General features: G+C 43.9%; 2 protein-coding genes across 2 annotated transcripts; both read left to right on the top strand.

The window, feature by feature from the left end:
* The first annotated feature begins 9,372 nt into the window (after nucleotides 1-9,372).
* On the top strand, nucleotides 9,373-10,265 carry LOC148135433 (histone H1-like). The gene has a single exon (XM_087984869.1). The coding sequence runs from the start codon at nucleotides 9,374-9,376 to the stop codon at nucleotides 10,052-10,054; it is 681 nt and encodes a 226-aa protein (XP_087840995.1). The 5' UTR covers nucleotide 9,373; the 3' UTR covers nucleotides 10,055-10,265.
* A 493-nt stretch (nucleotides 10,266-10,758) lies between these two features.
* Nucleotides 10,759-11,190, top strand: LOC148135432 (histone H3). Its single transcript, XM_087984870.1, has one exon. It carries the CDS (start codon nucleotides 10,780-10,782, stop codon nucleotides 11,188-11,190), a length of 411 nt encoding a protein of 136 aa, XP_087840996.1. The 5' UTR covers nucleotides 10,759-10,779.
* Nucleotides 11,191-13,935: the final 2,745 nt, after the last annotated feature.

The following is a 13,935-nucleotide window of genomic DNA, read 5'->3' as shown; positions in this document are numbered from 1 at the left end:
ACTGAGCTTCACTGGAGCACTGAAGCGAGCCTGAGACAGAGATCTTGGCCAGGGAACTGGGTGGTGTGTTGAAGTGGCAGACAACTGGAAGCTCAGGGTCTTTTTGTCTGGACAGAATTTATGTTCTCTGCACAGTGGACACCCAATCTACACTCAGTTGCCACAACATTGAGGAGACCACATTGTGTGCATTATCTTTGCCACCATCAGTTCTGAAGACTGGTTACTAGACCTGAAATGCTGCCAGACCTGTGAATTTTCCACTAATGTTTGTTTTGTTATCAATCTCTGCCTGTCAGTTTCTTCTCTGTGAATATATGAGTGTCGTTATCAAAGTGTACATGTCAATTTATGTGATTTGAAATTGGGAGCAAAATCAATCTATTCCAGTCAGTTTCTGCTTTATGAATATGAGAGTGTAGTTATCAATCTTTCTCTGGAATTTACTGCCACCTGCATCTGTGAGTTATTAACCAACCTGTCCCTGTCAGATTCTGCGCTGTGCATCTGAGAGTGCAGTTATTAATTTGCATCTATTTCTTGTTTATAAATGTGCAAATTCATTTATCATATTGTACCTGTCAGGTTTTGCTATGCAAATGTGTTAGTCTAGTTATCATACGACATACCTGTCGTGTGTGTGTGCATGATTATTGTTCTCTCCCTTGTATTTGCTGCAATGTGAATATGTGAGAGCAGACATCAATCGATGCCTGTCAGTTTTGGTTGTGTCCATATGAGAGTTTAGGACTTGAAGTATACATGTCACTTTCTGCTGTCCATGTATGAATTTAGGAATTGATCTATACATGCCAGTTTCTGCTGTGTGACTGTGAGACTGAAGTTCTCAATGAGTTCCAGTCACTTTCAACTGTTATATACCAAAGTTGCTCAATTCTCTGGCAGCCAATAATATTCTAAGAGTCTAATGATGTCCATGAATCTATTGTTGATTGCCAGAAAAATTCATCTGGTTCAAGTAATGTCCATGAACTGCCATCCTTCCCTTGTCTGGCCTGCATGTGACTCCACACCCACATCAATGTGGCTGTGTGGGTAGTTAGGGATGGGCAATAAATGCCCCCATCCCATGAATGAATTAGAAAAAAGAAATCTTTGACGGTGATTCAATCTGTGATCATAGTGTTTAGGGTGTTGAAATTGGGCCTTAATCCCTTATGCATTTTGTGATTAATGACACAATCACAGAATTGGTACAACCATTCAGCCTGTTGTGTCTGCACTGGGACATTCTATTCTTATTCTGTTCTCCATACGAGTTTCCACTAATTGTTGGGATTCTAATTTTCATTCACTCACTGCCAGTGTCTCGGTGTAAATGCCAATTTGAGATTAGTTCTGCAGTTATCGGCCTTTGAATACCTATCGTGCCAGTTTTGCTCTGTGTGCAACAGTGACAAGTTGAGTATATGGATGCCATTTTCTTTCTATGTTCAGTGGTGTTTATTTCAGCAGGGTGTAGGATAAACCCCAATAATATTTGATAAACCTGTGTGATTGAGGGATTAATGTTGTTTCAATACTTATCTTTGCCAGGAATCTGAATTTTATTGTATTTAATCTCAGTTTTCTTTCTACATTTTGTGTGCAGTAGTCTTTGGCAGTTGCTGCTGGGCACTGCAATAATGTAACTAATACTAACATCTTCTGAAGCGATTAATAATTAGGTCAGTCAATTTATGACCGTCCATAGCTGGAAGTAGTTGTGGGCCGAAATTGCATTTTTTTCCCCTTTTACCATTAACTGGCTGAGTGTGAGTGAGTTTTCTGTTGTGCTGCCAATCTGTATCACCTTGAAGAGTGGTCTATATGTCTTTATGTGATTCCAGTTCTGCATGTTTTGATCTGATACACTTTATGAGGTGGGTTTAATGTCTTATCAATCAATGTTTCATACATTTAAAAAGTCTTGAAATGCTTCTGCATTACTCAGGCCCTCAACCAGAATGGGAGGGTGCATAAAGTGTGTTTTCATCAACACCAGGCTGAGAGTGAGAATGAGAGAGACAGAGACAGGCACAGATGTGTATGTACGTATGTGAATGAGCATTAAGCATCCTCTGTAGATCAGGCTTGACCAAGATCTTCATTTGAAATTTACATTGTTTGATTATTGTCTTTGTACAGGACAACTGTTTATCAAAAGAATAATTTTGTCCTGCTCAGTTGTCCAACATTGCTTCTATATCTGCACTCAAATATACACTTCATATTTATATATATTTGTTATAGCCATGTAACACCATGAACGGTTTGTTCTAATTGATTGTAACTTTAAAAATCTACATAAGAATTTAATGCAGCTCATAAATGCATACAGTCTAACCTGCTTCTCATCTTATGAATGATAATTAGCTTTGAATAATGGAATTAGCTATCACTGAGGTGCTAAGCACTGAGAACAGGGCAAAATAATATCGATTTATATATCGTCAGTTGTGTTTAACTCTTAGATTACTTCTGGAAATGGAGCTCAATGCGCATCTGACTCAATCCATTCAGACAGTGGAAAGGACATTCTCCTCTCTGACGGTGGTAAATACCTGCTGGGTGTGAGAAGCAGCTGGTCACCCTTGGATTGATCCATCAAATATTTGCCTGGAGAAAGACAAAAGAGAGAGCTCCTGTACATCACTAGCAGCTGAGTAGGAAGATATCAAATGATCAATGCAATATTCAGGTCATGATCATTATAATTCTTTGTTTTTGAACAGGGTGAGGTGAACAGTGCAGATCCTGGTACCACTCGAGCCCTGAGCTCCTTCCAGTTGTTTCTGTTTCCCAAATTCTAAAACATTTTACTGAGATAAAAATAAACTAACCAACATGTGCATAGCTGCACAAATGTAATGATTCCACAGTTCAATGTCCAGCTCCCAATACACTAACTGTTGAAAAACAAATACTGGGCCCGATTTCACATACTTGGAGACATTTATCCAGTGCCAGCTATATTTACCCTTCACAGGATTATCGCATTTGATTCTACTGTCCTTTATTTCAAAGTCTATTCGCAACAAACAGCATGAAACAGAAGCCAAACAATGAATTCCCAACAGTGTTCAGAGGATTGTAAACCCCAAGAATGTCCCACAGCAGCTTCTTCCCGCTCTGCCTCCCTCAGCAGGCCCACACACAGCCCGAGAAAGGCCTCTCTCTTCCCCCCAGCCCGCTCACTCCAAGTTCCGGGACCAGTTCCTGCTCCGCTCGGCTTCTTACAAACAGCCCCCGGTTCTCCCTGAACTCACCCCGAATCAATCCCGGTCTCGGAGCCCCCTCGGTGTCCCAGGCTCCCATCCCGATGTGCTGCTGGAAGGAGCCTGCTGTTCCCTCGCTTCCCTGGGCGCTGATCTCTCCATTGCGGTCTGTTTCAAACAAACCTCTTGCACTCACTGAGTAAATGCTCCTCAATGGCAGCGCTGGGGGAGGGCCTCACGCATGCGCTGCTCTGGACAGGAACAATCATCGCGCATGTGCTGCTTTTTCGAATGCTTCCCAGAAACAAACACCATTTGGTCATTTCCCTAATTCCCTTTCCTCCCAGTTTGACCAAAGGAACTGGGACTGTAGGGGGAAGGGCAGAGAAGGTTTCAAGCTGGGACATTGTCCCTTTATGAAGCTCCAATGGTGCTCATTCCCGGGTCATGTTAATAACTCCTCCCTCCGGCTCTCTCACAATCTGGTAAAGACAATGACTGCAGATGCTGGAAACCAGATTCTGGATTAGTGGTGCTGGAAGAGCACAGCAATTCAGGCAGAATCCGACGAGCAGCAAAATCGACGTTTCGGGCAAAAGCCCTTCGCTTTTCTGTCTGCAGCATACCTGACACTAAAATCTGTCATCCAGGACAAACTAAATCGAGTCCCAGAGATGTTGTTGCCCGAAACGTCGATTTTGCTGCTCGTCGGATGCTGCCTGAATTGCTGTGCTCTTCCAGCACCACTGATCCAGAATCTCTCACAATCTGATCAGGGGGCGGAGAAACTGGCGGCCACTCGGCCCATCCCCTGTGCTTCCCCATTTGACAACATATGGTCAGATCGAATGTTAACTGTGGTATTTAATCCTGGTGACCCTCAACCACAAATATTAATTCCTTGCCCAAAGTATCATACAGAGAGATGGAATTAGTGGACCATTCTTATGAAGGCAGAAAATAACTGATGGAGAGAGTCTTGTATCACAGTGTCAGAGCTTATTTCTGGGTCAGGAAGCCCATGCAAAAGTCAGACCAGGTGTGCAATAACATCTCTGGGACTCGATTTAGTTTGTCGTGGGTGACAGATTTTAGTGTCAGGTATGCTGCAGACAGAAACCTGCCACAACGAGAGACCCCAGCTGTTTTTGTTTATTCACTCCTGGAACGTGGATGTCGCTGGCTGAGCCTAGCATTTATTCTCCATCCCTTTGAGAAGGGGGTGTTGAGCCACCTTCTGGAACAGCTGTTGTCCATGTGCTGCCCACAATGCCATGAATAAGGAGTTCCAGGGCCTTGATCCAATGACAGTGAAAGAAAGCGGTTTTATTTCCAAGTCAGCATGGTGACTGCCTTGGAGGGGAACTTGTCCGATATCAAGGCATTGTTCCCCAATATCAGCTGCCCTAATTCGTTTAGATGGAAGTCGCGATTTGGAAGGTCCTCCTTTTACAAATTACAAAACTCGAATCATTTTGTCAGGCAGACGTCTCTTCGGCCGACAGCGAGAAATCAGAATAGTGTGTTGCCTCCCTGGTGCCAGGATCAATGATATCTTGGAGAGAATGCACAATATTCACAAAAGCGAGAGGGACCAGCCAGAGTGAACACTGGAACTAACTACATAGGAAGGGGAAAGGATTAGATTCCGAAGGAAGAAAAAGGAAGAGGCAAGAATTTAGAAAGGAGGTCCTCTCCAGTAGTAATATGTAAATTACTCCCACTGCTCTGAGCGAGTGAGGGTAGGAGTAGGATAATGCCCAACTCAGGGGCTGGTGCAGGGGAGAAGGGTTCACATTTTTGGATCATTGGAATCACGTCTTGGGGAAGACGTGACTTGTATAAAAAGGATGGATTGCAGCTGAATTGGAAGGGGTCTAATATACTGGCAGGGACATTTCCTGGGGCTATTGGGGAGGGATTAAACTAGTAAGGTGTGGGGGCGGGAACCAGGGAAATAGTGAGGAAAGAGATCGATCTGAGACTGGTATAGTTGGCAAGTCAAACAGTCAGGGCAGGCAGGAGCAGAGGATGACTTCGGATTCATCAATTAAACTGTGTTTATTTCAATACAAGAGGCCTAACAGGGAAGAAGGATGATCTCAGGACATGGTTAGGAAAGTGGGATATCATAGCAATTACAGAGACATGGTTCGGGGATGGACACAAGTGCAGCCTAATGTTCCAGGAATCAAAGGATTGGGGGAGGCGGGCAGTAAGAGAAAATGGGGAGTGACGTGTTTGGTAAGAGATAAGTTTACAGGTATACTTAGGGAGGATTTTCCTGGGAATTACTTGGGTGAAACTGAGAAATAAGAAAGGGTTTCATCATCTTATTGGCATTGGACCTGTAGACACCCCAACATTCATGAGGAAATTGAGAAATAAATTTGTAAGGAGATCTTAGATCTGCAGGAATACTGGTGTGGTTATGGTGAGGGATTTTAACATTCCAAACATAGATTGGGACTGCCATTTTGTTAATGGTTTCAACAGAGAGGAATTCATTAAGTGTGCACAAGAACATTTCCTGATTCTAGCCAAGGTGCAAAACTTGACCTACACTTGGGATATAATTATATGTCAGTGGGGGAGCATTTTGGGGCCAGTGACCATTATTTAGTACTGTTATTGAAAAGGATATACCAGATCTCAATGTTACATTTCTAATTTGGAGGAAGGCCAATTTTGTGAGTATTATGCAAGAACCTTCAAAAGTTGACTGAGGTCAGATGTTCACAGGCAAAGGGATGGCTGGAAAATGGGAAGCCTTCAACAATGAGGAAACGAGGGTCCAGAGACAGTATGTTCCTGTTAGAATGAAAGGCATGACTGGTAAGTGTAGGAAATGCTGGATGAGAAAAGAAGTTGAGGTTTTGGTCCGAATGAGAAGGAAGCATATATTAGTTAAATACAGTAGAGGTTGACTGAATCCTTCAAAGAGTATAAAGGTAATAGGGAAAAACTTAAGATGGAAATCAGGAGGGCAAAAATGAGACATAAGTTATCCTTGGCAAATATTGTGAAGGAGAATTTAAACAGATTTTATGAATACATGAAGGACAAAAGGGCCCAGCAAAGATTAGCAGGGCAGCCTGTGTGGAACAACAGGAAATGTGGGAGATACTAAGCAAAAGTGCTTACTGAGGAGAAGGAAATGGAAGATGTAGAATGTGGGAAATAGATGGTGACATCTTGAAAAATGTTCATAATACAGAGGAGGTGCTGCTGGATGTTTTTAAACATAAAGCACGAGCACCTGATCAAGTGCATCATGGAACACGTGATAAGCTGGGGAAGTGATTGTTGGGCCCCTTGCTGAGATATTCACAGTTGAGGTGCAAAACGACTGGAGGTTGGCCAATGTGGTACCACTGTTTAAGAATGGTGGTAAGGCAAAACCAGGAACTACTGAACAGTGAGCGTAACATCGACAGTAGGCACACAGTTGAGGCGATTCTGAGAGACAGGATTTACATCTTTTTGAAAGGCCAGGATTATTTTAGGGGTAGTCAACATGGCTTTCTGCGTGGGAAGTCATGTATCACTAACTCAACTAAGTTTTTTTGAATTGGTAAGGAAGAAGACTGATGAGGGCAAAGTGGTGGATGTGATCTAAATGGCCTTTAGTAAGACATTTGACAAGGTACTTTCCCCATGGGAAATTGATTAGTAAGATTAGATCACACAGAATGCAGGGAGAACTCGCCATTTGGATACAGAACTTGTTCGAAGGTAGAAGACAGAGGGTGGTGGTGGAGGGATGCTTTTCAGACTGGAGGCCTGTGACAAGTGATGTGCTGCAAGAATCACTGCTGGGTCCACTGCTTTTCATCATTTATATAAATGATTTTTATTTATAAATATGACAACACCGGATTATAGTCTCAACAGGTTTATTTGGAAGTACAAGCTTTCAGAGTGCTGCTCCTCCGTCAGGTGTCGACGCTCTGAATGCTTGTACTTCCAAATAAACCTGTTGGACTATAACCTGGTGTTGTGTCATTCTTAACATTGCACACCCTACTCCAGCACCTGCACGTCCACATTATTATGAATGATTTGGATGTGAAGTTGCACCTATTGTTAATGGTTTGCAGATTACACAAAAATTGGAGGTGTAGTGGCCTGCAAAGAAGGCTACCTCAGAATACAGTTGGGCGATTGGACCCAGGAGTGGCATATTGAGTTCAATTTAAATCAATATGAGGTGTAATAATTTGCAAAGGCAAATCAGGGCAGGACTTACACACTTAATATTAAGGTCCTGTGGAGTGTTGCTGAACTAAGAGACGTTGGAATGCGGATTCATTGTTACTTGAAAGTAGAGTTATAGTTAGATGGATAGTAAAGAAGACATTTATATGTTTTCCCTTACTGGTCAGAGCTTTGAGCATGTAACTTAGGAGAACACATTGTGAGTGTACAGAACATTGGTTATGCCACTTTTGGAATATTATGTGCAATTCTGGTTTCTCTCCTATGGAATGGATGTTGTGAAACTTGAAACGGCTATTCAAGCTAATTTTTGGTCCAAAGAAAAGGCTTAAAATTTGGGAAGATATATAGTGAAAGATGTGAAGGCTGCAAACAGATCTAAATTCTGCCAATGGCAGGGAAAAGGGATTTGACTAACAAAGAGCAAATGAAGAAAACAGTAATGTTGCAGAAGCCATGAAAGAAAAAAAAAACAGTTGAAGCAAAAATAAATGTGTAAAGGGAGAAAAAGGTTGTAATGTTGTCACTTACAACATTAAAAAGCGGAGTTTAAAATGGGGAATAAAAACATCTCAAAAATCTCTAACATAATGTTGTTCTGTATTCACAAATGTTCAAACAACTAACACAGTAGTAATGTTGGGGAGTTTACTGAGAGGGAAAAACTGAACCAAATCAGTATTATTTGGGAAATGATGTTGGGACAGTGGGTAGGATCGAAGATTGGGAAAACCAGGTCTTGATCATCTATGTCCCAGAGTATTTAATGTAGTGAACTGAGTAGTACTGGATGCAGTGGTGATTCCTGGTGAAGGGCTTTTGTCCGAAACATCGATTTTCCTGTTCCTCGGATGCTGCCTGACCTGCTCTGCTTTTCCAGTACTACTCTGATCTAAACTCTGGTTTCCAGCATCTGCATTCCTCACTTTTGCCTGGATGCAGTGGTGGTCATGTTCCAATATTCTATAAACTCTGCAATAATTTACACAGATTGGGGCTAGCTAGTGTAAGCAATCCAATGGAAAAGGGAAGTAGGTATAAAATTGTGAAGTATAGACCAGTCAGCCTGCAGGGAAAAATCAAAATGAAAGCTTCAATTGACAAATCAATTGACAAAGCAGTATTCAGGATCTGCTAGAGACAGCATGAACATGAAGGGCCTGTTCCAGTGCACACTGTTCTGTCTTCTAAGCTTGACAAACCGACTGGCCATCTTTGAGGATGTAAACAGTGGAGCTGATGAGAGTATAACAGTTACTGAGGAGAAAAACTACAACTAACTCCCTGGACACCGCAGCAAAGGCTGAAAGGAGACATTCTATCCTTCCACACTTACATTTGGTGATATTTCTGGCGTGTGACTGTGTGAATGTGAATATTGTGTCAGAGAGACTGTCGGAAAAGGGCGGACGGTGAGATTAACGTAATTGTGTTTGTGTGTCCGCGAATATTATGATATTTCCAAGTCTCTCTTACGTAACTCAAAAATATTTACAATTCAGGTTATCCCTCTGTTCCCCTTCTAAACCCCAAAGGTAGAATTCAAATCAATATATTTGTAAGTTTCAAGATTTCGGTCTAAAAGTAGCGACAATGTCACCGTTCAGCTCAGAGAGCGCCATCAGTGCTGCAGCAAAACGCGTTTAACTCGACAACGGAGCCGTCAATTCGAGTGAAAACTTTTCGGCCGTAAAGCTTGCCGTGTCAGGGTGAGGAGCGATCGAGCCTGGTTCACTGGAGATGCGGAATTTCAGAGGAATCGGAGAGTTTAGGCCGTTAGAGAAACACAGAGAGGCAGCAGGAGCAGGGAGCTGACGGCGGATTGTCCCTGCGCCGTCCGCTCGCTGCCTTGAAGTTGCTCAGTGCCGCCCCCAGCAGCTTCATTGCTGACCCAGTTCAGACTGATCCAGAGAGAGATTCAGCGCAGAGTTCTCAACATGAGCGACAGTGCAGCCGCCGAAACGGCTCCTCCAGCATCCGCTCCCACCAAAGCCAAGGCTCCCAAGAAGAAGGCGGCGGCTCCCAGGAAAAAAACACCCGGTCCTGGGTTGGGAGAGCTGATTCTGAAGGTTGTCGGAGATATCAAGGATCGCAAAGGGACGTCTCTGTCCGCTGTAAAGAAGGGGCTGGAGAGAAGCGGGATCGATGTGGGAAAGCGAAACGCACAGATCAAGATGAGTATCAGGAGGTGCCTGACGAACGGCTCCCTTGTTCTGGTCAAGGGCCATGGCGTCTCCGGCTCCTTCAAACTCCCAAAGAATCCGGTCAAGGCAAAAGCGGGAAAGAAGGCGGGAACATCAGCGGCCGCCAAGAAACCGGCCGTGAAGAAATCCCCGGCCAAGAAGGTGACAGCAAAGAAATCCCAGGCCAAGAAAGCGACAGCCAAGAAATCCCCAGCCAAGAAGGCGACAGTCAAGAAATCCCCAGCCAAGAAAGCGAGCGGCAAGAAGCCGGCACCGCCAAAGAAAGCGGTGAGCAAAGCAGCGCCAAAGAAACGGACTCCCGTGAAGAAGGTGAAAAAGACCAAGGGCCCTAAAGCCCCTAAATCCCTCAGCAAACCGACTAAAGGCAAGGCCAAGCCCAAAGCGAAAGTGACCAAGACAGCAGCAAAGAAATGAACCAGTCAGTGTAATATATAACCATCTGAACCCAAAGGCTCTTATCAGAGCCACCCACATCTCTCAGGAAAGAGCTGAGCCCGGATCAAATGTTTCCCGGCGCCGAGCACAGACCGACCCTAGATATTCATTGATCTGAATAAATCAAATAAACATGGTTTACGAAATTGGAGACCTGAGAATTGGGAAGGTATCACACAGGCGGTAATAAAAAAAACATAAAGTGAGATTCTGTCCTTTTATCGGTGTACACTGATTTTGAGATGTTTAAATTGGCGGGGTTGTTTAGATTGATTCACGGTCGGTACAAATTCGGTTGTTTTAAACCCCGCCTTTCCTCCCGCCTGTTACAGACAGATCAGGCAATGATCCCGCCTCCTGTCCGCGCTGACAGCTAACTAGGTTTTAAATAATTACTATAAAATATTACATTTTATCTTCGTTGCAGACGGATGGTGCTTTGTGTTTGAATATTTAATTTAATTTCAGTGTTTGTGAGGGTAAATTCGGCGGGCATTTTGAAACTGACCAACTGTCATTTCACGTTACCCAATCAGCCTCCAACAATTCTTTTCCTGCCTTTTCTGTTTCTCTGTGGGCTGAGGGACAGGGCTGTATCCAATCCCAGCTCTAGGGCGGGCTCTCCGTTCCCTTAAACAGGCAGCACCGCAGCAACCTCAGCATTGACAGCAGCAGCCTGTGTGTGTTACAGAGAGTTGAAGAGAATGGCCCGAACCAAGCAGACAGCGCGCAAATCCACCGGAGGGAAAGCTCCCCGCAAGCAGCTGGCGACCAAAGCGGCCCGCAAGAGCGCTCCGGCCACGGGCGGCGTGAAGAAGCCTCATCGCTACAGGCCCGGCACGGTGGCTCTGCGGGAGATCCGCCGCTACCAGAAATCCACCGAGCTGCTGATCCGCAAACTGCCCTTCCAGCGCCTGGTGCGAGAGATCGCTCAGGACTTCAAGACCGACCTGCGCTTCCAGAGCTCGGCGGTGATGGCCCTGCAGGAGGCCAGCGAGGCTTACCTGGTGGGACTGTTTGAGGACACCAACCTGTGTGCCATCCACGCCAAGCGGGTCACCATCATGCCCAAAGACATCCAGCTGGCCCGCCGGATCCGCGGGGAGCGCGCCTAAACGGAGCCTGGCCGGCCCTGCACATTCACCCCGGGAGAGAGAGAGAAACACAACGGCTCTTTTCAGAGCCACTAAACTATCCAGAGAGAGCGGGAAGCGATGTGGCACATTAATATTGTAATTATAAAACTATGAAGTAAATAGGGATTGAGTAAAGTATTGATTTGGAGTCAGTCAGCGACAATGAAGATACAGCGACCGAGGTCTTCGGTGATCGCGGAATTTATTATAATACGATATTAGAGATTTGTAATTTTACTACACAATTAGGAATTCCCCCAACAAAAGCCCTCTCGCCTCATTGTTTATCGTGGTGGTAAACATGGCTTGTGCTTGTGGAGAAGGCGCGGGAGAACATTTGGCGCCAAGAGATCAGCCGCTTTTATTTCGAATTGAAAAGCCCGCCAAAATGCCAGAGGAGAATGTGTGAATTCTTATTCGGTGATTTGTTTTTGCCATTACAAAAATATATTCCAAACGATCATACCTTATTCCCTTTCCTAATTTGCATCTTCAAAATCATTGATTCACCAGTGAGTCAATTTTTCGAGTCAGTCTTTTTATTCCGAGAGAAAGCGAGCATATTAAACACCAGTGAGTAATGCATAGCCGGGGAGTTATTCCCATTCAGCGGCAGTGAAAAGAATACATACTGCAATGTAATTTGTACATCATATATGAAGGTAGTGGAGTGTTCCGGATTAAATCCCCTCTCTCCTAATTATCTCCCTTGGCGTTCCCACCAGCTGTAACTATATGATCATTGTTAAAAATCACACAACACCAGGTTGTAGTCCAACAGGTTTAATTGGAAGCACTAACTTTCGGAGCGAAGCCCCTTCATCAGGTGGTTGTCATGAAGGAGTGGCGCTCCGAAAGCTAGTGCTTCCAATTAAACCTGTTGGACTATATTCTGGTGTTGTGTGATTTTTTAACTTTGTACACCCCAGTCCAACACCGGCATCTCCAAATCATGACTACTATATGATCATTGCTGAGAAGGCAGGCGGGAAATCATCAACCGTTTTCCTTCAGATTTGGACATCCCGCCGAGATGTAGATGAGAGAAGGGAGTTTTATAGAAAAAATGCTTTCTACTTCATCGTTAATTTGCTTTTAGATTATAAAAGTACTGTTCACGCAGTCTCTCTTTAGGAGAAGTGAACACATGAGCTGTTTGAAGGATCCGAGATGCTCTTTGGAGGGGAGGTTCAGACTCGATGGGCCGAATGCCCTCAATCAGCCCTGTCAGGATTACATGAACGTTCTTCGCCATGAGTGCATTAATAACGAACACCGCCTTTAGGTATTATTTTAATATCGTACTCCCTTATTACAAAAGCTCCACATTAACTATTCCAGTCCGGCAACTGTTCTCATTTTGAAAGCTTCTAACCGAAGCAGAAAGCCCCATTTACAACATTCTGCAACCCAACAGAATCCCGCGGAGTTTTGTAAGTTGAGAAATCAGTGTGTAATGTATCTACCCGTGGATCTGTAAGAAAAGGGGAATTTATTTTGTTTCCCAATAATGAAACTCAGGGCTCACACCCCAACCGGGGCTTGTAGCTCCCGGAATAATCAAATAGAGAGTAACTTGAGCAAATAGCAGCAAATAGAAAAAAAAAATTCACTGGTACCTAATATGTTCTCAAGAGGCAGAGAAGAGAGGGCACGTTCTCTTCTCTCGAAGCCAGCGCCAAATCATAATCAGCTTTCTTTCCAATTTGAAAAGCCCGCCGATTCACAAGTAACGGAGTATGTTTTGCATAAAAGAATGCTGTATAAGAAGGAGGACGTTGTTTAGAGGAGAATCCACCAATACCTGTTAATTAGGTTACAAATGTATACTTAAGACAATCTCTCTCGCTCATTCATTTGCCGAACCGCATCTGTTTCTTTCTACCTTTTTTTCTCTGGACCTGACGAACCAGCAGAAACAAAACCAAGCGCCAAGAACTGCAATCTGCAATTAATCTCTTTATTTCACATTTCAAAACCATCCCGATATGTTAATTAAACATCTCATTCCTTCTCTCACGGAATAAACCGCAGTCACGGAGAATATTAGTGGCTGCCAGAGAGTTAAGCCAAATTGGCACGCAAGAGTAGAAAGTGGTTCGTACAGATTAAGGACTTCACTCTCACAGTCACACAGCAGAAACTGACTAAACTGCTCTCACATATTCACATTGCAGAGGCTGACAGGGAGAGAATGAATGGTAGTTGCACATATATTCTCATTGCTCAAAATAGGGCAGGACTTACACAGTTAATGGTAGGAGCCTGGCGAGTTTTGCCAAATAATAAGACATACAGGTGCATATGAATAGCTGCTTGAAAGTGGAGTGTGTGAAAAAAAGGAGTTTGGCATGCTTGCCTTCTTTGGTAAGCATATTGAGTTTAGCAGCTGGGATATCATGTTAGGGCTGCACAGGACATTGGTTAGGGTACTTTTAGCGGACTGCATACAATTCTGGTCACGCGGCTATAGGAAAAATGTTGTTCATCTTAAGAGGGTACAAAAATATTGACAGAGATATTATCAGGACGAGAGGGTTTGAACTATCAGGAGAGGCTGAATAGGCTGGGGCTTTTTCTTCTGTGGAGGATCGGAAGCTGAGGGTGATTTTTACAGCTGCTTATAAAATCATGAGGGGCATCGATAGAATGAAAAGCCAAGGTCTTTCTCCTCGAGTGGTGGAGCATAGAGGGAATAGGTTTAAGGTGAGAGGGCAAAGATTT

Source organism: Chiloscyllium plagiosum, unplaced genomic scaffold, assembly GCF_037043375.1.
Source record: "Chiloscyllium plagiosum isolate Xiang-an unplaced genomic scaffold, Cpla_swu_hap1 HiC_scaffold_49, whole genome shotgun sequence".
Taxonomy (NCBI): Eukaryota; Metazoa; Chordata; class Chondrichthyes; order Orectolobiformes; family Hemiscylliidae; genus Chiloscyllium; species Chiloscyllium plagiosum.
The sequence above is the reverse complement of the archived record's forward strand: the minus strand, read 5'-3'. Positions and strand labels throughout refer to the sequence as shown.